This window comes from Macrobrachium rosenbergii, chromosome 56, assembly GCF_040412425.1.
Source record: "Macrobrachium rosenbergii isolate ZJJX-2024 chromosome 56, ASM4041242v1, whole genome shotgun sequence".
In the NCBI taxonomy this organism is placed as follows: domain Eukaryota; kingdom Metazoa; phylum Arthropoda; class Malacostraca; order Decapoda; family Palaemonidae; genus Macrobrachium; species Macrobrachium rosenbergii.
In genome coordinates, this window is record NC_089796.1 from 51,458,566 (window position 1) to 51,483,760 (window position 25,195).

The following is a 25,195-nucleotide window of genomic DNA, read 5'->3' on the forward strand; positions in this document are numbered from 1 at the left end:
CTTGAGGAAGCAAAATAACTCAACTGGTCAATCAAATAGAAACTTATTGGCATGAAAGTATCCAAGTGGAAGCCGAGATTAATATTTGTTTTAATTTTGATTAAATTGCAGCATTTTTCAAATGTTTTTGCATATCAGTCAAAAGAGGAGATCGGTGTAATCTGTGGCAGTGGCAGTGGAAGGAAACCACTGAATAGGTTTATGATTATCTTCGTCAAACGGCTTTTGTATATCGATCAATAAAAACAACAGCAATGACGGAATACTTTTCAAATACCTCGATCCAGCCACAACTGGTTTAATGAATATCTCAGGCCAGTAAAAGAGAACAAAACGGACAACAGTTGGACAGGTTTGTGAATATCTTAGCTAAGAAGAAAGTTTGAATAAGTTCTCCAATATATCAATCAGAGTAAAAAACCTGAATCAGTTTGTGAATCAATAAAGTGACAAGTTCTGAATCTCTCTTCTAAAGACATCAGTCACATGAAAGAAAAACTAAAAAATCCAGGAAGGTGGCGGGCCACATCAGCCACACTTACCCATGAAGGCGGACGGGATGGAAGTAAGGAAGAGCTTCTGGCTGCGGATGGGCACGCCAGTCTCAGGGTCCTGCATCTCTCTCACCAGCGCCTCCATCTGAAAATCCCCCAACAAAAGTCATCAGCTTTCTTTGCAACCACTTCAACAACAGATGAGCATGACATACATACATACATACATGAATGGTTAACAACGATGTCATACAAGTATTTTTCTTCGGAAACATCTGGTACAGCAAATTTTCTCATGGGAAGTGTATACAAACATTCTATACCAGCACTTTTAAAACAGCTTTGATCACTATGAAAATAGTTTTTACGTAGTTAGTATACACGAGCATATACATATTACACACACACACACACACACACACACACACACACACACACATATATATATATATATATATATATATATATATATATATATATATATATATATATATATATATATATATATATATATATATATATATATATATATATTCAGATTCAAATGATTATGAAAGAGATGTGAAAATCATGATGTGATTGAGATGTGGATTATGAAACTAAGTGATTCTTCATGCTAAAAGGACAGTTACATATTATGTAGCATATCAGAATAAAACACTAAAGAAACGCCACGTTCTCAGATAAAAGAGCCGCCAAACACACTAAGCATAAACATGGCTTTTCCAGTGTTTAAAAATAACTTAATTATACAAATAAACTGGTGGGCAACTTTCGTCATAATACAGCTTTTATAATCCTTCAGCCTTTGCAAATAGCATGATAAATTTTTGCCCCTTAATTGTGGAGGGAGAAGGCGGCTGACCAAGCGAATAGAGCGGATGCACTTGCAAGCCTCGGAATGCCCATGAGCCTTCGTAGGCTATCGTCACAGCATACCCTCAACTTATTCATGGTTCGCTGTCTTGGTCTGGCAACTAAAGACACCATAAAAACTTGCTCGAAAATTCTGAAAAAGCATTTGCCTGACATCATCGCTACATTTAGAAAATTCATTAAAATCATGTTGCCACATAGACCTCTGTACAAATATTCTACATGGGCGTCGTCAGAATTCTGAGCAGTAAAATACCATCTTGGGTATTTTATTATTGGTACAAAATCTATTCTTGCATTGTTAACAACAGTAAGTGATATATGAGCTGGACAGATCTTACTCTTAGAACACATCATTCATTTGGTCTTTATTTAACAATAGAATCCTGTCAGACATAAAATCACGACTAATGTTTACAAGCTGCTGTAGCCCACCTACTGAAATAGCAAATAAAACAATATAATTGGCATAAAACAAATGGTTAAAAATTATGTTGTTTAAACAACATTCCATTTTAATTTGATTCAACCTAAGTGAGAGGTCATCCATATATACACTGAACAGGTAAGGTGAAAGTAAACTTCCCTGTCTCACTCCGCATGAAGTGGAAAATTCACTCGAAAATGCTTGGCCCCATTTGGCAATCACTTGCTGAGTCTTTTACTACTCACCCACAGTAATAGTTTAACAATATAGCAGGGAACGTTTCTTTTTGACAGTACTTCAAATAACATCTGGTGAGACACTTTATCAAAAGCCTTAGACATATCCATGAAACAAGCAAATACCGGTGTTTTACGAACATTATACTCCTCGGTTACATGTTCAAGAATATGAACAGGCATTTCCGTTCCAAGATGGGGTTTATATGCGAACTGGTTGTCACTTATCAATCAGTACTTGTTTACATCTCTCCAGCACAATCGCTTCCAAAACTTTTGAGATAACAGTAGCTAAAGCGGTCGGCCTATAATTGGATATATCACTGTAATCCGCGTTTTTATCTTTAATCAAAGGAGAAAGTATAACTTGAATAAGAGCGCTTGGTAAGTCTGAATGACAGCAACAGGAAGTGATGAATATAAACTTAGTAAAACTCTAGGTACCGGATTAGCCTCAGTTACATCTCTCATGCACAATCGCGTTCCAAAACTTTTGAGAATAACAGTAGCTAAAGCGGTCTGCCTATAATTGGATATATCACTGTAATCCAGCATTTTTCTTTGTACGGACATACTTCTTGAAAACCAATCCGTCCATTTATCTTTAATCAAAGGATATGTTCAAATGAGTATAACGATTGAATAACATTATCGAGAGGGCTTGGTAAGTCTGAATCAACAACAAAATACAGCAACAGGAAGTGATGAATATAAACTTAGCTCGTTAAAACTCTAGGTACAAAGAATAACAGAGCACAAAAGATTAGTTATTCAGTTACTGTAGTAGCTGTCCGTACAAAAGAAAGTGCTGGAGGGTCGGCCCATCATGTCAAAACGAATTTTCAAAAACGTTATCTTTAATTATATATATACTAGTGAACAGCACAGAAATATATATATATATATATATATAGATATATATATATATATATATATATATATATATATATATATATATATATATATATATATATAAACCTTAGTTTAACCAGACCACTGAGGCTACTGAGCAGCTGATTAACAATGACAGCTCTCCTAGAGAGAGAGGGCTGGTATGGCCCCAAGGAAGGATTATTTAGACTTATTTTACGTGGCTAAGAACCTATTGGTTAGCCTACCTAGCAACGGGACCTATGGTTTATTGTGGAATCCGTAACACATTATAGCGAGAAATGAATTTCTATCACCAGAAATAAATTCCTTTAATTCTTCATTGGCGGGCCGGAGAATCGAACGCGGGCTCAGCAGAGTGCTCCGAGAACACTACCGACCCCTCCAACGAGGAACTCCATCGTGTCAGGACTACCAGAAGTGTTCAGAGAACTTAAAGAATTCGAAATTTCATTTACATTTGTTCCTATAGATTTTCCACTGGGTCTAGGACAGGATGGTTATGGTCATTAAACAGTTTAGAATAACGTTCTTTCCATAATTCGGCAATGTTTTCAAAACCAATCACATCATTTATTATGTCTGGTAAGAAGGCTTGGGATTTTCTTTTTTTACCTATTTCTCTCCCAAACTTCTTCTTACTCCCTTGAAGACCAGTAGCAATTCTATTGGATGTGGTTTCCTCGATTAGGAGCATTATATATATATATATATATATATATATATATATATATATATATATATATATATATATATATACATACATATATACATATATACATATATACATATATATAATATATATGCATATATATATACCATAAATAAATATTAAATATACATATATATAATACACACATATATATATATAAATATATATATATATATATATATATATATATATATATATATATATATATATATATATATATATATATATATATATAAATATAATATATATATATATATATATATATATATATATATATATATATATAAATATATATATATATATATATATATATATATATATATATATATATATATATATATAAATATAATATATATATATATATATATATATATATATATATATATATATATATATATATATATATATATATATATATATATATATATATATATATATATAATCAAACAACACATGTTTTGTATACAACTTGATCCTAGGGAATGAAACACTGGATGTAAATCCTGAACAGTTTCGTCTTTATATCCAAGACATTTGTCAGGCGACTGATGCAGAGTGGTAGAAGTTGACAGCGTGTGTGGTGTACAGTAGGGGCAGTGCAGAGAAACGTACCGTATATACCCGCTATTGGGAATCAAAAACTCACGCCAGTCAGGTGGGAAGGGGTGGGGTGGTACACTTATTAGCATATGAGGTCAATTACTCTAGAAATCTGCTTATCAAGGCTGGTAATCCCTACCTTTTTCATCCATGCCAACAACCTTTCTTAAAATCTATACTTTGTACATATTTGTTTTGAAATTAAGAATAAAATTTTAGCTACACCATTAAGGCTAAAGGTTTGAATAAAACAAATCACCGGATACACGAATACTCTGCAGTTTCAAATTACGTGCAAGTTATTTTACTTTTCTCAAGATGTTTACATTTACAGTAACGGAAGTCGTGTATATTCCACTTTTGCTTGTTGAAAACTGGGATGTAGGTTTGTGAAGTTTACAAAACTCAGCTGAAAACAAACTGTTCAAACATTACTCAGAATAGCAATGAAACTAAGCATATTGAAAAAATATATATACAATTATGAAAGTGTTGGTAAATGGTTAAAGAGTAAACAATTGACGTCTAGTTCGTGGAAAACGATTTTCAGAGCAACCCAGTAGAAGTAAAGATGAAGGCTTGTTTTTTCGCTTCAAGTTCCTAGTCAGACTTCCGCCCAGGGCCCACTCATAATTTGGGTTCTGCCTCCACCAACACCAAGGGACAAGCATTCTTTCCTAGGATTATGAAACATCTTTATTCAAGTATTCACTTTTTGCAGTTGATGTAAGAGACGAAGACAGCTTTTTACTTGTATAATTTTAGCAGGTTAGTTTGAAGACGTCAGCTATCAGGATTTGATTCATTATGAAGATTTGCGTGTATCGAAAGAAATCTGTGCTTTGTTAAGTGTGTTCAGAGACAATAATATTTCCCCCCAAGTTTCTTGCAGCAGCCCTCCTACCTGAGCTAGGCAACTGATGGATAAGCTGGTTTGTAGCCCCACGGCAACAAAAAACACTTTGTTTCGGATCAAATAGTACATTCAAAATTCAGTGTTTCAAAAGTGCCTGACTTAGGTGTACCAGTGGACTACAATTTGTCCCCTAGAGCTCCTATCAGAAAATGTTGTAGGGGCTACTGGTCATCATCTTAGAAATATTGCTTCTGTTGAAAAACGCGAGTGTTCAGAAAAAAAGAAAACTCGTGATCAACTGAATCCTACATGGGATGGGGTGTTGCAACTTTATCTTTAATAATTTACCTACAATGCAACAGAGGAAGCTGCCAAATATATGAAGCAGAGAGGAGAGATTAACAGAGGTGTTGTCACTCGCAACAGGATGATCAGTGGCTCCCTCCCCGCAGGGCCTCTCATGTACAGTATGTCTCATATGTAAGTGCAAGATCTGTAACTAGTGCGGGAAATTCTCATGCGGTGAACGTGTTCATTTCATAGGTATTGCACAATATTGCATTGGATAAGTACAACAATGTTATTCTCATGTTTGGTACTGAATCCTACGAGTAAATGAACTACCTCGAGACTGCGATTCTGTAAGTTCTACCTCATGTAGTAGGATATGATTCCTTGTTGTATGCTTAGCTTCGATCCTCATATATTTTGCAATGTATCATGACGTCACGCATGTGACGTAAACACACGCTTTCAGATTTGTTAGTTAAATAAATAAAAATTTAAATCTGCCACAGTCTCTGTCCTAAAGACAGTCGCACTTGGGGAGATAGAAGTCTGCACCCATCCGCAAGTTAACTTTGAGGGAAGCCAGCAAGATGTCCACCTAATTCTCACGCTGTCACTTGAAAACCATTTAAAAAATAGAATGGCTTTTATTGATCCATTTAAAAACATTTAAAAGTGCAACACGGTAAAAAAAAAAAAATAAACGTCCGGTCACAATTAGATTGGGCTGGAGAACGCGATAAAGACAACATGGCAATTGTATTTAATACTTTCACTGCCACTCTAGCCTCGTCACCAAGAGCGCTGCTGATATTTCACGACACTAAGGAGAGAGAGAGAGAGAGAGAGAGAGAGAGAGAGAGAGAGAGAGAGAGAGAGAGAGAGAGAGAGGTGTTGTCTTAGTTTATTTGTATTAATAATAAAAAAAATCAAAGGGATAAAGTTACAGCAAGTAATACACGGCGTGCGCCGAAAAAATGGAAAGATTGAAAGGCTTCTCTTAAGATTGCCAAGTTCAAATAGCTTACTACGTACATGGAGAAAGAATTTCGTAAATGTTCGTATACTACGCTTGATAAATAACACTATTGCTGTATAAGATGTTGATTAGGCTTAAAATGAGGGCGTGGATAATCCAAGCTGGGAGAGACAAGCGCTGACTGGCTATTATAGTGCCACTAGGAAAACACTCCTGCCAGCAACAGCCACGATGCAGCAACAGAGCTGCACTACTTGAGGTCATTATCATCATCTCAACCACGAAGGGCCAGATCATAATACACCTCTGAAGCTCCATTTTCGCCTGGTTCTAAAATGGTCAAGGGACCAGAGCCCAGTGCAGGGAAAGGCAGCTGTTCGCCTGATCGCTCTCACCATCAGCTGACAAAAGAGGAAACAGCTAATATCCTCCATGCGGACGGCGACCAATATTTATCTCATGAAATGGCTTTGCTCATATGGCGATTCTGTCATCACCTGCAAAAATGAACGGTCAAAACTGCCCTTTTTAGCTGGTTCAGAATAACAGGAAAACCTCAAATATCAACGAGGACAGACAAATAGCAATGTTTCTTTTCACAAGCATCTTAGTGTTTTAGCGCGTTCATTTCACCGAAGAAGTAGAAACGCAGCCATTCACTTGCAAATCCCGGTGAAAACTGTCATTGGTCATCAAAGGTGAGCATCCTCACAGAAAATGCTTCCGAAAAAGATAAGATCCATCATCAGGAAAGGGGAAAACCGCGAAAAGAAAAAGTCAGATCAAACACATATATATAGCCTACTGTACTGAGGTCACCAACAATAAATCACATGACAGCTCCATCTGCCTCCTGTGTCAGCTGGCAATCTTTCTTAGTTTGGAAAGACGATGTTTTAAATTATATAATCAGAAAGAAATCCGAACAGTACAGGTCACAAAAAAATGTTGAGAAGAAATTCTAAGAAAAGTCAATGTTGTTAAATATTAGGGAAAACATCCGCATAGACGGAAGGTTACTTAGCAAATGCAATGAAACAGGTAAACTCTAAGGTAATAATAATAATAATAATAATAATAATAATAATAATAATAATAATAATAATAATAATAATAATAATAATATGTTGTAAAGTTCGATAACTTCACAATAAGCGAAACTGACGCAGGTTTCGGAGGAATTATATTTTTATATTCACTGGCATCATATTGTTGTTATTATCAGACTGTTCTACTGTACAACTGAAAATATGTTCATTTGAAAGCACTCCGTTTTCGCAAGACTACGTTCCTTTTCCCTTTGTAGGGGTAGCGCTGAATGACCCTTTGGGTTCCAGTGCTTGGCTTTAAGCCTATATCTCAAATGCATTGTGTGAGGAGGAGCGAGGGAAAGAGGCGCTTTGGACTTTTCGTTTCCTCGCTTCTCCGGTGGAAGGCACAGCAGCCATCGTTCATCCTGAAGCTGGTCAAAATCAAAGAAGACCCCAGGAGGGGAATGAAAGCAAGGGCTGAGGTACATCTCTGTTATGAATAACAATGGTGATGAGAACGACAGAAAGCAAAGCAACTCAGGCACCAGCAAATAGAAAGAAACATGCGAATCGCTGTCAAAACCAAAGAAAGAATCACAATGACTTTTCTGAAGGTGAATTTCCTGACTTTTTCTGTGCCGGTTCCCTCTGGCTCGGCCTCATTCAGCGGGAGACTACAAATCTCCAACTCGAGTCCGTCGCGACACATCTCAGTCCGAATGCTGTTGTTCATCACTTGTGCTTTGTTACCATAAGCCTAATCAGTCACGACAACAAGTGAAGAAATTAGGTGCCTCTTCAATCTCTCTTTTCCTATGAGATTCCGGAATGAAACCTTGCGCGAGAACGGACCTCTCCGGGCACTATTCTAAGCAATGAATTATTCAAATGGTTGCCAGTCAACTGCAATGGGTCACAATCATACAGACAGAGAAAAATGGGAAAGTGATAGAAATGATGCGCCACTTCTCCACTTCTCCATCTATATATATGTATATATATATATATATATATATATATATATATATATATATATATATATATATATATATATATATATACAATTATAATCACTTTTTGTACGTGATTCATTTATTACCACAGGTGAAAAATAAGAGATGGGGTGTAGGTCCTGATCGGTTTCGACCTTATTTCCAAGCCATTGACGAAGGACTGATACAGAGTATTAGAATTCACAAATATATATACTACAGGAACAGTACTGACGAACATACACAACCATTAGAGAATACATATCCACCCACAGGCCGGCGTCAAGGTAGGAGTGGCCTTCAAAGCTCATTTGGCTAAAAATCACAATATACTTTCAGGGGACAATACTGATAAACATACCGACCTTAGGCGACATCAGATCCACACCTGACAGGTGTCAGGGAGGCGAGATTTCCATACATCTCTACTGCCTGCCTTAAATTTAAATGATTTACAAATTTCTTTTGATATTAAAGGATCAAGTTTATACTTCCCTTGACTGATATTCATATTATGGCAGTAACTTTCTTTTATAAAGCTAGATTCAATGATATTCCTTTCTAGTGCGTTATCAGAATATACAATCCTTTTTTGCCCCTTCCCAGTTGATAGCATGATTGTTCTCACTAACATCTACAAAAATACCACTGTTCCCCTGTGCATATCTCACACATTTCTTATGCTGTTCTATTCTTTTTTCAAGTGCTTTTCCCGTTTGGCCAATATAAAAGTTGTCATAAGACTTACATGGAATTTTATATACAAACCCTTTAGTATTGTCGGAGGAGTTCTTGATAAGTACATGTTTTATTGTTTTATTGTTCTTAAATGCGACATTATCACCAAATTTCTTAAGAAGATGGGGATTCTTATATATATATATATATGTATATATATATATATATATATATATATATATATATATATATATATATATATATATATATATATATATATATATATATATATATATATATATATATATAAAAAAATATATTACATATATGTATATATATATATATATTAATATTTATATATATATATATATATATATATATTATATATATCAACAGCAGCAAAATATAAAACAAGTAATTTAAATCAAATTATTATATATATATAAATATACAATATATAAATATACAATATATATATATATATATATATATATATATATATATAAATACACAATGTAGATAGATAGATGCAGGACAACAAAAGGATTTTTGGATCAATTGGACCGTTGCTGCTCGGATGAAACGGATTTGCCTTTGGTTCTTTTTGATCTTTCTTTTCATGTTTCCATCATGACTCTCTCTCTCTCTCCCTCTCTCTCTCTCTCTGCACCCCCTTTTCATGTTTCCATCATGACTCTCTCTCTCTCTCTCTCTCTCTCTCTCTCTCTCTCTCTCTCTCCCCCTTGCCATAAATGAGACTTGGACGGCTCGAGAGACCAAAATGTTCGGTGCCCTTGTGTCTGTCGTCTGTCGCAGATCACCACCGAGAAATAGCGGCCAAGTCCAAGCACACGTGACAAAGAGGCAGAGATGGCGGCTGCCCGACATCCACCTGACACTTGCCGAAATACCAGAACGGAATGAAGAGAAGACTGTGCGTTGTCCTGGAGACTGTCCTTAGGATGTCCTGACCAATGTCCTCCTCCAGAGTTTCTCCGCGTAGGCCTCGGCAACAAGTGATGGTTGGGAAGACAGAGGCCATCACAACTAGAGGGACATGATCGCCCGTGTCGACAGTGGTTAGCCTCGAGGGAGGAGGCACCACTGACACTTAAAAGATGCGTGGCATACAAGACCCAAAGCCCTGAACTCACCCAAGGCTCTACGCACCGTGGAGCTGCCTCTGAAGAAAGAGCAGTAATACTTTGTGGAAAAAGAGCGCTGAACACCAGGAGATGAACGCTAAGTGGAGCTGCAACCCCCTCCTTCTGTGCAGTCCCAACCAAAGTTCAGTTGTCATTACAAGAGAGAGTGGGGCAAGGCACAACGAATTAGGTTTGGAAGAGGATTGGTCTAGAACAAGGAAGAAGAATATTTAAAAGGAACTTAACAAGTCTGGAATAAAAAAAAAAAACTTATGTTTATAGAAGAAAAAGTATGGGGGATATTATTCGAGTGTTAAGTGATCAAAAGAAGATGCTGCCTTGTCAGTTCGCATCGTTTTGATTTCATAATATCTTTTAGGGTTATTTATATACACTGTTTTTGCGTGAAACCGAATGCTATTGTGTCCACATTTTTTCATTGTCTCACTTAGTGTTTTAGGTTAAACTGGATGAGTGTTTCTTACAGGAATATCATATCCCAGCGGATTACAAATTTTTCTATATACATCTTCTGACACGCCATATTATCATTATTAGTATCGGTGTTAAACTGGAAGTCAGTATCGTTTAAAAGTTAAATATATATTGAAAGTAAAATACTATTATTTGCGAGTAAGTTATTGTTATGGAGTTCGTCGTCGTAATAAACCTTTCTTTGATTTTCATGTTCTAAAGTTGTGCCTTTTGCACTCTACAGTATATGTTCTCATATATCTAGTCTACTAATTGGTGGTCAAAGAAAACGTGGTTCTTAAAACAAAGGACTGTATCCTTGAAAGAGGAGTTCGCATGTCATTACATAATTACTATAGCGTCTGACTACGCGAGTATTCCTGGGTAGACTAATGCTAATATTCTGGAAATTCATAATATTTTCAGGTCCGCAGTTATATTCCTGAGAACAACTGATTTTTTGCTTTTGCCCGAGCACTTGCGTCATCTTTGTCAGTGATTGCACCATACTGTCTTTCGAATAAATTGTCAAGCACAGAGAAGACCTTTGGTTATTGTGAAACCTGTGGCATCCTCTCGCTCTCTGGTTCAACCTAAATCACAGTCTGGTGCCTTTATTTTTCTCCTAAGTAATACTAATTTACATGGCCTCTTGCAGTGAAAGAGTCGGAAAGGACCTGGAAACCCATCTCTGAAGCCATCACATAGCATTCAATTCAGGGAAGAAAATGTATATACATTAATAAGATGTACTGTGTTCAGAAGACGTAGTGGAGCCAATAGCAGGGATATTAAAATAAATTCCGTTTCTTGAAAAATCAAAGATCTACGTTGGGTACAGGGGTTAGGGGGAGGTGCAGCCATTGGCACTTGCGTGTGAATATGGGATCTGGATGGCAGACGACTTTTCCTAGACAATGGTTCCCCTTCAAAGCTCTGCCAGCAGCAACTCTCATAGTACCAAACCAGACACATCACATCACATTATACTTCTTTGCATAAATTTCACTGTTACGTAATATATATATATATATATATATATATATATATATATATATATATATATATATATATATATATATATATATATATATATATATATATATATATATATATATATATATATATACCCACCCGATAGGAAAAGTCATTATTTACCTTTTTCTACAAAGTCATTGTTTAAGTCCCATCTATTGGTAGCTTGAAAGTGACCGCATCAAAAGGCTACTGGTAGTGCATATCTGTACCTATACACCCGGATTCCCTCCCTCTCTCCTTTTCCTCTTTCTCTCTCTCTCTCAGGTCTACAGCAAAACAAGCTTTACCCAAAATAATTTACTTGACAAAATAACCAACATAACTGAACTGCAAGAAGCAAGAGATGAATTAAATGGAATAACAATGTTCATCAACCGTTCAGACATATTAAAGTCCATCATATCTAACTAATTGTTCTCTCTACCTCGTTATCCTACAATAGGGCAAAATAAGTTAAAGTCCAGTATATTCCCAATGAGTACATTTTCACATCTTCCTCAGCAAACATCCGAAGAAGTCAAATAAAACTCTTGTTAAACAAATACATAAAAATAAAGATACGGGAATTCCTCCCATGCTAATTATAAAGTACACACAATATAATAAATGCTTGACACAAGTGAAACAACCTACAGTTTGGAAAATCTAAAGTGGTTCCTACCTCCAAACAGCGATGTTCACAATCATAATCAACAGGTCTCAAACCACAGAGTCTTCACCAAAGACTTTTAATAAAGTTCATTGTTGGTCTTCGAATGATCATATGTGTGATAACTAATCCCTTCACACCCTGGGACTCCACCCAAAAGAAACGCACCTACTAATTAACTAACTGGAACCTGGACATTTCCAGCGAACGCATTCACAAAGTCTTGTTGTGAAGTAGGGAAGTTCCCATGTCTTGAGAATACCTGACATATACAGTTTTACTAATTAGGAAACGTGCCAGACAACAGCTAATCATCCTTTCAAGGTTCCCCACAGTGCCTTTAGCCACACTTATTAATTAAACATTTACTGTGTATTGTAATTCATGAAATACTTGGGACCTGTGAACTTTTCATATATATATATATATATATATATATATATATATATATATATATATATATATATATATATATATACATATATATATAGTGAGGATTGAAAGGGTTCTATCAACCAGTAGACATCAGTAGGTGCAAGGTGATGGATCAGTGCTTTATGCCTTTCCTAAGTACTTTATTATTGCTGTAACGTTTCAAGACTTAAAAGTCCCATTTTCAAGCTATAAAAAGAGCAGACAAGCATTAAAATAACTAACTTGGAATAAGGATTAGCAGTTAAAAATTATATAAATAATATAAACAACAAATACAAAAGATAGGGAGGAGTGACTACCATAGGGTGCTGAGGAGTCTGTGCCCTTAGCATCTTATGGCAGTCACTCCTCCCTATCTTTTGTACTTCTCATTTATATTATCTGTATAGCTTTTTAACTGCTAATTCTTATTCCGAGTTTGTCATTTTAACGTTTGTCTTCTCTTTGTATAGCTTGAAAATGGGACTTCTACATCTTGAAACGTTGCAGCAATAATAAAGTACTTAGGAAAGGCACAAAGGACTGATCCATCATCTTGCACCTACTGATGTCTACTGGTTGATAGAACCCTTTCAACTTCACTATATATATATATATATATATATATATATATATATATATATATATATATATATATATATATATATATATATATATATATATATATATATATATATATAACTTTTTTTATTAACAAGTCATGTATGTTTTAAATGCATCCTTGAATAATATGGGATGAGACAGTAAACAAGGAAACACAGACCATGGTGTAATAATCGACTAAGACATGCATTAAGTCTTAAGAGGAGGTTGAGAAGAGGAGAAACATCCGACACTTACTCTTTGCAGATGATTGTCTCTGAAGTGGAAGCATTTTTCGAAGAGTCTTCTGGAACCTTCACTCTTGTTACTGTTGGGTGCGGTTTTACGTCTTGCACCAATGAAGCCACCCATGGCTTTCACTTTTCTCTCGTGAACATTATTTTTCCTTTCACTTCCCTTTCTAACTTTTATATGCTCTCTAAAATATCGTCACTTGCTAATTAGTGCTAATTCTGTTGCTCTGCGCACTCCACTTCCGTTACGACAGTGATCTCACAGCCTCATGGTGACAAGGGACATGTACAGTATGTTTCCTGGTTTATGTATGCGAATGAAACAAAGCATACTTATTTGGACGTTCGCGGGACGAGTTATGGCGGTTGTTTTTTCAAAATGTCAAAACTACTACGAATCACGACTATTCTATGAATCAATCACACTAAATATATTTACATCTACGGTAAACTCTCTGATTAGGCAGAATTATGGTAAATATACTGTATATAACAAAAATAAATATATATAACAAAACTAAAACTACTATCTTATGGGGAAAACTGAAATTCTATAAACTCGTCAACATAGTTTATACTTCATTACAGCATATCAATATCTAAACGTATAATTCCTTTTACTCAAGCTAGACTTACAAGAAGCTCTAGCTAAGTTCCCTTTGGCTCAAGTCTTTGTGAGCAGTGTGGCGAGTCCTTGGTGCTGCTTCAGTCATGCTTTCCAAAGCCTAAGTTGTGTTCAGTGGCCGCCAGATCTAGAGGAGTCAAAACTTGATTCTGGGGCTTTAGAGGTAGCCTACTGTCACAGATCTTAACGGGATCTTTCCCATCTTTAAAGAAAAAAGACAGCTGGTTCCATTGTTGCTAAGATTACTACTATTTCGTCAAGTTAGTTGGGCTTGCAAGTGTTGTTTCTGTTCGGAGAAAGGGGTTTACATTGCTGCAATACCTAACGGACTAAGTCCATCATCATGGCCCTCAGAATATCTGACGATTTCTTTTACCCGTGTTTAATCTAAGGTTTATGAGAAGCTGCTGCTCTCTAAGCGTCATTGTGGTGGTCTTGATGAGAGGTGCAGAGGTACACGTGGTCGGTTTTTAAACTTCAGTGTAACCTTTGTCTGTGGGAATTATAAAACACCTATCTACAAGCTAAGATTTGGTTTTTGGGAATTGGTGGATCTTTTATTAATAACATAAACGAATTTTTAATAGGCAGAACCCTTTGGGTCTGTGCCGATGGCCAGTATAGTAGCTTTAGTAATGTCATTTCAGTTGTTCCTCTAGCTAGTGTTTTATTTTCTGTTCCTTCATATTCATTTATTTATCATCTTTTCCCGTAACTTGTCTCTCTGCAGGATGATTTCCCTCTGAGCCCTCTTGGGCTCATAGTCTGTTGACTCTGTCCGTAAGGGTTTTTATATGAAGATTAAAAGAAAGAAATTGAAGGAAAAACTCCACCGGTATTTCATCATACTCTGATGCGGTGTCCTAACTACTGTACATTAGTATCACCACAGCGTAGTCAGCATACAAAGGTTTCGTCTCACATAAGCCAGATTTGCTTATGGAACCCACATTTCTTTTATTAGAAACGTCCTTTCTCAACTAGTGGTCCCCATAAAAAACTTCATATGCTTTGTGATTTCTTAACGACTTTCAAGTTTTGGTTTTTACAATTTCTGACAGCCAGATGCCAATTACGACCTGTAAGACCTTCCCCGTTAGGTCTTTGTCAGTTCTGCCACATCCAGCTAAGACCTTAATACCAAAACTTTTACAATAAAGTTTCATAACATCCAATACTCAGACCCTCTTCCTTTACCTCTCCCAACACTCTCTTACCCTATCGGTCCTTTTGTTATCTGTCGGACTGTTTCAGTCAAAATCCTGCCTCACACCTTCCCCAGTATACTATGAATTGTTATGCAGCTATAATTATTACAGCCACCTCTATCACCTTTTCTTTTATGCAATGGAACAATTACTCCTCTAACCAACTCAGAACCTTTCCCTTAACAGAACACATCTTTAAATTTTGTTGAGTTCCTCAGTTACTCTTCCACTACTATTTGGAGTATCAGTTTTTTGACCTCTTAACTGCAATGCTTATAATGTCCTCAATGAACACTTCTCCAAATATTCTTAAACACTACTGTCTCTCCCAAAGTTGCATCGTTCAGATCAACTTCTGTTCTGTCTTCTACGCTGACAACTTCGACACAGTCCATTGACATCAGACAGAATTCTATTTAAACAGCATGTCTTTATTTGCATCTTCATTTTGATATTTGTTTGCCTTTTAATTATTCTCTCTGCATTGAATTGTCAACCCCTCCCCCCGCCCCTTCCAGCCATCAGTCTAGGGCACCCTGGTAGGGACTGGCAGTTCTCGGGTGATGAACCAAAGAAACGGAGTAATTTACAACAATTTTTAAGGTCAGATTCTTTAGATTAGGTTGCAATCGAATTTAATTAAATTTACAATGTCCTAGGTTAATTTAGGTGGGGAGTCTGTTCCCTGGCCATGTAAATTCCCAGCGCCCTAGGTTAGGTTGGGTTGGGTCACATCCCTATTTATTTTGATTTAAAGTGCCCTAGGTTAGGTTAGGTGTATGGGTCCAGGGCGACAAATCCCGCAGCCCAGGAAAGGTTTACCTGGTGGCCTAGTTAGGGGAAGTTAAACACATCTTTGAATTTCACTTATAACTAAAAAACTACCCATTGATAACAAACTGAACATCAGAGACATTCAAAACACACGTTCAGACACAGGAAAATCGTATTTTAATCCCCTGAACGTGATTAAGGTTTAAGGTAAATATTTCGTGTTTTGAACGAATCCCGCCTTCAAAATGTCGTCAACTAGTGTAGTTGTATTCTGTGGGTCTGCTACTCGAAAGCTCCACGTCATTCTATGAACTACTTAAACTGATATAATGGGACGGATGCGTTTGACACGAAACAGTTCTGGTACAGAAATATAATTAACGTATGAATGAAGTGGACTACCACAAGGTGTTGACGCAAGCTTATTAGCCCTATTTAACCTAATGTGCATGATTAAGTCCTCTCTTACTCCACAGTCATCAGCCAATTATGCACGAAAAAACATTTCTAGTTGGAGACAGCAGAAGGAAGAAGTGGGCCAGTTTTGAAAAAAATAAACGAGAAATATTAATATCTCCATAATGGCTCATTTACGACGATTTGTGTTAGTAAAAAAAGTGTTAGAATTTCCCTGCTGACAGAGCACAAAACAAGAGACAGGGATGAGACGGATGTCGCCGTAAGAACTGATCAATATTTTGATATGGGCCGCCTTCTTCACACATTGCCTAAGGCTACTTCATTTTCCTTCTTTCATATCACTACACAAATGTCACTTTACTCCAGCGGCAGAGCTTTAGAGAACACTTTTTATTAATTTATTCATTCCCTCTTGCTTTTATTTATCTATTTATTCTCCTCTTGCTTTTTTTTATCTATTCAGTCCCTCTTACTTGTATTTATTTATTCATTCCCTCTTGCTTTTATTTATTTATTCATTCACTCTAGCTTTCTTCATCTATTTATTCCCTGTTATTTTTATTTACTTATTCATTCCCTCTTGCTTTTTTATCTATTCATTCCCTCTTGCTTTTATTTCTCTATCTTATTTACTCGTTCCCTCTTGCTCTTATTTATCAATTCATTACCTCTTGCTTTTATTTATCTATCCATTCCCTCTTGCTTTTATTTATATATTCATTCATCCTTCTTTATTTGTCTATCCATTCCCTATTGCTTTTATTTATTTATTCATTCCCTCTTGCTTTTATTTATCTATTCATTCCCTCTTGTTTCTATTTATCAATCCATTTCCTCTTGCTTTTATTTATCTATTCATTCCCTCTTGCTTTATTTATTTATTCATTCCCTCTTGCTTCTATTCATCTATCCATTCCCTCTTGCTTTTATTTATCTATTCATTCCCTCTTGCTTTTATCTATCCATTCCCTCTTGATTTTATTTATGTATTTATTCTCTCTTGCTTTTATTAATCTATTCATTCCCTCTTGCTTTTATCTATCCATTCCCTCTTACTTTTATTTATCTATCCATTCCATCTTGCTTTTATTTATCTGTCCATTCTAAATTGCTTTTATTTATCTATGTTATTTATTCGTTCTCTCTTGCTCTTATTAATCAATTCATTCCCTCTTGCTTTTATTCATTTATTCATTCCTTCTTGCTTTTATTTATCTATCCATTCCCTCTTGCTTTTATTTTTCTATCCATTCTATCTTGCTTTTATTTATCTATCCATTCCATCTTGCTTTTATTTATTTATTCATACACTCTGCTTTTATTTATCTATCCATTCCATCTTGCTTTTATTAATCTATCCATTCCATCTTGCTTTTATTTATCTATTCATTTGCTCTTGCTTTTATTTATTTATTCATTCGCTCTTGCTTTTATTTATCTATTCATTCCTTCTTGCTTTTATTTATATATTCATTCCCTCTTCCTTTTATTTATCTATCCATTCCATCTTGCTTTTATTTATCTATTCATTCCCTCTTGCTTTTATTTATTTATTTATTCCCTCCTCTTTCATTTATCTATCCATTCCCTCTTGCTTTTATTTATCTGTTCATTCCCTCTTGCTTTTATACATCTATCCATTCAACCTTGCTTTTATTTATCTATCCATTCCCTCTTACTTTCATTTATCTATTTATTCCATCTTGCTTTTATTTATCTTTCCATTCCATCTTGCTTTTATTTATCTGTCCATTCCCTCTTGCTTTTATTTTTCTATTCATTCCCTCTTGTTTTTATTTAACTATCTATTCCCTCTTGCTTTCATTTATCTATTCATTCCCTCTTGCTTTTATTTATCTACCCATTTCCTCTTGCTTTTTTTTTTTACCTCTGCATTCCATCTTGATTTTATCTATCTATTCATTCTCTCCTACTTTTATTTATCTAATCATTCCCTCTTGTTTTATCTATCTATCCATTCCCTCTTGCTTTTACTTATGTATCCATTCACTCTTGCTTTTATTTATCTATCCATTCCCTCTTTCTTTTATTTATCTATCCATTCCCTCTTGCTTTTATTTATCTATCTCTTCCATCTTGCTTTTATTTATCTATTCATTCCCTATTGCTATTATTTATCTATTCATTACCTCTTGCATTTTTTATCTATTCATTCCCTCTTGCTTTTATTTGTCTGTCCTATCTCTATTGCCTTTTTTCTATTCCTTCCTTCTTGCTTTTATTTATGTATTTATTCCGTCTTGCTTTTATTTATCTATTTTATTAATTTATTAATTCCTCTTCCTTTTATTTATTTATTAATTTTCTCTTGCTTTTCTTAATTTATTAATTCCCTCTTGTTTTAATTTATTTATTGATTCCGTCTTGCTTTCATTTACCTATTCATTCCCTCTTGCCTTTATTTATATATTCATTCCTTCTTGTTTTTATATATCTACTCATTCCCTCTTGCTCTTATTTAATTATTATTTCCCTTTTGCTTTTATTTATTTATTCGTTACCTCTTCATTTTATTTATCTATCCATTCCCTCTTGCTTTTATTTATGTATTCATTCTCTCTTGTTTTCATTTATCTATTCGTTCCCTCTTGCTTTTATTTATTTATTCATTCCCTCTTGCTTTTATTTATCTATCCATTCCCTCTAGCTTTTATTTATTTATTCTTTCCATCTTCCTTTTATTTATCTATTCAGTCCCTCTTGCTTTCATTAATTTATTCTTTCCCTCCTGCTTTTTTTGATTTATTAATTCCCTCATGCCTTTATTTATCCATTCGGTCCCTCTTGCTTTTATTTATCTATTAATTCCCTCTAGCTCTTATTTATCTCTTCGTTCCCTCTTGCTTTTATTCATTTATTCGTTCCCTTTTGCTCTTGATTTTATTTATCTATTCATTCCCTCTTGCTTTTATTTATCTATTTACTCCTTCTTGTTTTTTTTCAGTCATTCACTTTTGCTTTTTTATCTATTCATTCCCTCTTGCTTTTATTTATCTATTCATTCTATCTTGCTTTTATTTATCTATTCATTCCGTCTTGCTTTTATTTATCTATTCATTCCCTCTTGCTTTTATTGATTTATTAATTTCCTCTAGCTTTTATTTATCTATTTATTCCCTCTTGTTTTATTTATCCATTCATCTCCTCTAGCTTTTATTTATCTATTTATTCCCTCTTGGCTTTATTTATCCGTTCGTTCCCTCTTACTTTTATTTATCTATTCATTCCCTTTTGCTTTTATTTATTTACTAATTCCTCTTGTTTTTATTTATCTATTCATTTCTTCTTGATTTTATTTATCTATGCATTCCCTCTTGCTATTATTTATCTATTCATTCTCTCTGGCATTCATTTATCTATTCATTCCCTCTTGCCTTTATTGATTTATTCATTCCATCTAGATTTTATTGATTTATGAATTTCCTCTTGCTTTTATTTGTCTATTTATTCCCTCTTGTTTTTATTTATGCATTCGTTCCCTCTTGCTTTTATTTATCAGTTCACTCCCTTTTGGTGTTATTTATCTATTAATTCTCTCTTGGTTTTATTTATCTATTCATTTCCTCTTGCTCTTATTTATCTATTCATTCCTCTTTTTTTATTTATGAACTCGTTCCCTCTGGATTTTATTTATCTATTCATTCCCTCTTGCTTTTATTTATTTATTCATTCCCACTTGCTTTTATTGAGTTATTCATTCCCTCTTTCTTTTATTTATCTATTAATTCCCTCTTGCTTTTATTTATCTATTCATTCTCCCTTGCTTTTATTTATCTATTTATTCACTTTTGCTTTTATTCATCAATTCATTTCCTCTTGTTTTTATTTATCTATTAATTTCTTCTTGCTGTCATTGATTTATTCATTCGCTCTTGTTTTTATTTATCTATTCATTCCCTCTTGCTTTTATTTATCTATTCACTTCTTCTTGCCCTTATTGATTTATTCATTCCCTCTTGTTTTTACTGTATTTATTTATTCATTCCCTCTTCCGTTTGTTTATTTATTCATTCCATCTGCTTTTATTTATCTATTCATTCCCTCTTGCACTTATTTATCTATTCATTCCCTCTTGCTTTTATTTATTCATTCCGTCTTCCTTTTATTTATCTTTCATTTCCTATTGCCTTTATTGATTTATTCATTCCCCCTTGCTTTCATTTATTTATTCATTCCCTTTTGCTTTTATTTATCTATTCATTCTTTCTTGCTTTTATTGATTTATTCATTCCCTCTTTCTTTTATTTATCTATTAATTTCCTCTTGTTTTTATTTACCTATTCATTCCCTGTTGCTTTTATTTATGTATTGTTCCCTCTTGCTTTTATTTATCTATTCATTCCTATTCCTTTTATTTATTTATTTATTTATTCCCTCTTACTTTTACTTACCTGTTCATTCCCTCTTGCTTTTATTTATGTATTCATTCCTTCTTGCTTTTATTGATTTATTCATTCTTCTTGCTTTTATTTTTTATTCATTCCCTTTTGGTTTTATTTATTTATTCATTCCATCTTGCTCTTATTTATCTATTCATTCCCTCCTGCTCTCATTTATCTAATTATTCACTCTTGCTTTTTTTATCTATTCATTTCCTCTTGCTTTTATTGATTTATTCATTCCCTCTTGCTTTTATTTATCTATTCATTCCCTCTTGCTTTTATTTATCAATTCATTCCCTTTTGATTTTTTTATCTTTTCATTCTCTCTTGCTTTTATTTATTTATTCATTCCCTCTTGCTTTTGTTTATCTATTCATTTCCTCTTGCTTTTATTTGTCTGTTCATTCCCTCTTGCTTTTATTTATCAATTCATTCCCTTTTGATTTTTTTATCTTTTCATTCCCTCTTGCTTTTATTTATTTATTCATTCCCTCTTGCTTTTATTGATTTATTCACTTCCTTTTTCTTTTATTTATGTATTAATTCACTCTTGCTTTTATTTAACTATTCATTCTCTCTAGCTTTTATTTACCTATTCATTCCCTCTTGCTTCTATTTATCTATTAATTCACTCTTGCTTTTATTTATTTATTCATTCTCTCTAGCTTTTATTTATCTATTCATTCCCTCTTGCTTCTATTTATCTATTCATTACCTTTTGTTTTTATTTATTTATTCATTCCATTTTGTTTTTATTCATCTATTAATTCCATCTTGCTTTTATTTATCTATTCATTCCTTCTTGTCCTTGTTGGTTTATTCATTCCCTCTTGCTTTTATCTATCTATTCCTTCCCTCTTGGTTTTATTTATATATTTATTCTCTCTGGTTTTATTTATCTATTCATTCGCTCTTGCTTTTATTTATCTATTCATTCCCTCTTGCTCTTATTTATCCATTCATTCCCTCTTGGTTTTTTTATCTATTCATTCCCTCTTGGTTTTATATATCTATTCGTTCCTTTTGTTGATTTATTCATTCCCTCTTGCTTTTGTTTATCTATTCATTCCCTCTTGTTTTTATTTATCTATTCATTCCCTCTTGCTTTTATTTATCTATCCATTCCTTCTTCCTTTTATTCATCTATTCATTCCTTCTTGCTTTTATTAATCTATTAATTCCCTCTCGCTTTTATTTATCTATTCATTCCCTCTTGCTTTTACTTATCTGTCCATTCCCTCTTGCTTTTATTTATCGATTCATTCCCAGTTGGTGCCTTCCTTCAGCGACAAACGTTCAGGTGACCTCATCCTAAGTTTTGCATATATGCTCCTTTTATACTGATAATTCTGCGTCTTTTTTCAGCTCTTTCATTAAAAGCTATTTTTACTGACTTCTTATTAACTTCTTCTTTCTTCAATACATTTATTCATGAGATTCTTAGCTTTTAACTTTATATGTTTTCATTTGTGCTTCGACGCAGTGATAACCACACAGACTTCAACACAACTTTCCACCGTTACACCTGCCATCCTGCTCTTCACCTGAAGGTTGTGGTCTGGCCTCAGAAATTATATTCCTCACCAGGTGCTCTTTGCCTTGCGCCCTTTCCAATGATCGACTTTTGGAACCGTACCTTGCAACAATCACGCTCCTTTACAATAATATTTCCTTCAAAATTTGTCATTTCTTATTCATTACAGAAACACCAGTTACCACGCTCGTACACACACACATATATAGTATATATATACGTATATATATGCATATACGTACACACACACACACACACACACACATATATATATATACATATATATATATATATATATATATATGTGTGTATATATATATATATATATTTATACATACATACATAACATGTAACATGTAAAAGACATATTTATGACACATAAAATCCAGTGACTCCATCCCATAGAAGCCATTCGGCTTCTTATGCAAACAGGGTCTATAATCTGATAGCTCAAGTAAACCTCAAGGCACGAATATTTCCTCCCGTAATTTAAAGAACGATTTTTGTGTAGAATTTTGTGTAGAATTAATGCGTAAAGTTTAATTTGATTTAAATCCACAAAATACGATAAGGAGATTTCACCTCACTCAGAGCTGTTGAACCTTGGGCAGTAAATTCACTCGGTTTACTGTAATTGCAGCTCATCTTGATTTTGGTTATAAATGCATCAAAACCAAGTATGGCTTTTTTGAAGCGGACCAGCTGAATTCAGGCACAGCGCCATGTTCTTTGAAGCTGGGCTGAACTCGGGGTCCGGGTTCGGGGCCGCAAAGTCCTTCGTCATGTTGGTGAGAAAGAGAGAGAGAGAGAGAGAGAGAGAGAGAGAGAGAGAGAGAGAGAGAGAGAGAGAGAGCAAATGGGCGAGATTAAAGGGGAAAAACGGTGACCGAGGAAACTGGGCTCTGATAAAGAAACGAAAGGCAGCGCCACTTCAAGCAACTTCTCTTTTGACCTGAAGAGTGAATCACGTAGTACTTACAATGAGGAGATGAATACGTGGCTGTACGTCGAAATGACGGCCGAATGAGGTGCGCTGTTCAATCTTGGCTCTTTTTCCACATTTCTTATATTAAGCTTTGCCAATCCAAGCCATTCATATAAAGATGAAAGCTACTTTAGCATTGATCATTCCTCCTCAGAGGTCAAGTTGAGAACTGAGACAGCTGATCAGCACTGATTCTTTTTACTTATTTGGTGGGGCTCCGACGACATTGCTAAAGGAACCGAAACAGATGTGCTTGAAATGAGGTGCAGTGAAAGTTTCCTTATAAAAATCACTAATGTATGTGGTGATGCTATATAGGATTCCTGTGGTCTGTAGATAGCACAACGATGGATACATTTATTCCCTTCAGTCAGGAATACAGAGAGAGAGAGAGAGAGAGAGAGAGAGAGAGAGAGAGAGAATTTCGTTCCGTTATTTGGCTCTCTGACCTAGAGTATCTGCCGTCTGGAGACGGTATTTTTTATATCCACGACGGGGCCAAAAAAATTAACTTTGATTGGCATTGGAAAATAATTATCCCAGAAAAGAAACTGCTGTAACATTTTGAAATAATTGTCCACGGCCACTAAGTATGCTCTGTTGCCGTGGACAATTATTGCAAAATGTTACAACAGTTTTTCACTAATTATTTTCCAATTAGCAAGTTGGCTAAAGTTAATTTTTTGGCCCCTCGTGGATATAAAAAGTACCGTCCCCAGACGGCAGATACTCTAGGCTAGAGAACCAAATAACGGACTCTCTCTCTCTCTCTCTCTCTCTCTCTCTCTCTCTCTCTCTCTCTCTCTCTCTCTCTCTCTCTCTATATATATATATATATATATATATATATATATATATATATATATCTATATATATATATATATATATATATATATATATATATATATATATATATATATATATATATATATATATATATATATATACTACTATACACACACATATGTGCGTGTGTGTGCATAATTGTAATAACAACAATGCTATCTTAATTTTTCGAATTCTTCACACTTTTTGGATACAGAAACAGGTTCGAATCCTGCTACCGGACATAAGAATTATTTCACATCTTGCTTCTGGATGTAAGGTTTCGTAGTGACAAGCGTATCCAAAAAGTGTGAAGAATTCGGGAAGTTAAGATAGCATTGTTGTTATTACAATCACATACGTATCTGGTACAAAGTAGTATATATATATATATATATATATATATATATATATATATATATATATATATATATATATATATGTATATATAAGAATCAGGGGAAACAGACCCGACAAACATCTCAGGTTGAAGAGGTAAAGGCACGTATGTCTCTTACAAGTTCAAGTTTATTATGCCAACGTTTCACATCACATGATGCTTCTTCAAGACTGGAAAATTACAGACAATAAATTCTGGAGGAGACAGTATTTGACAATTGTCCCCTTAGTTTCCACCCTTTATTTTATAAAAGATATGTGGACGACACCTTTGCCCTGTTTAAACGCGATTTTAATGCAGATTCCTTTTTAGAATTCATTAATGCCCAACATCCCAATATTAGGTTTACAGTTGAGAAAGAAACTCGTAACTCTATCATTTCTT

General features: G+C 34.4%; 1 protein-coding gene across 31 annotated transcripts in view; it reads right to left on the reverse strand.

Moving 5' to 3' along the window:
* LOC136836319 (regulator of G-protein signaling 9) overlaps positions 1-25,195 on the reverse strand; it is a 1,320,722-nt gene that overhangs the window by 424,968 nt on the left and 870,559 nt on the right. For all 31 annotated transcript variants that reach the window (XM_067100474.1, XM_067100467.1, XM_067100472.1 and 28 more), the window contains one exon: positions 543-639. In XM_067100474.1, the coding sequence (XP_066956575.1) occupies positions 543-639 (97 nt within the window). The remainder of the gene's footprint in view (positions 1-542; positions 640-25,195) is intronic.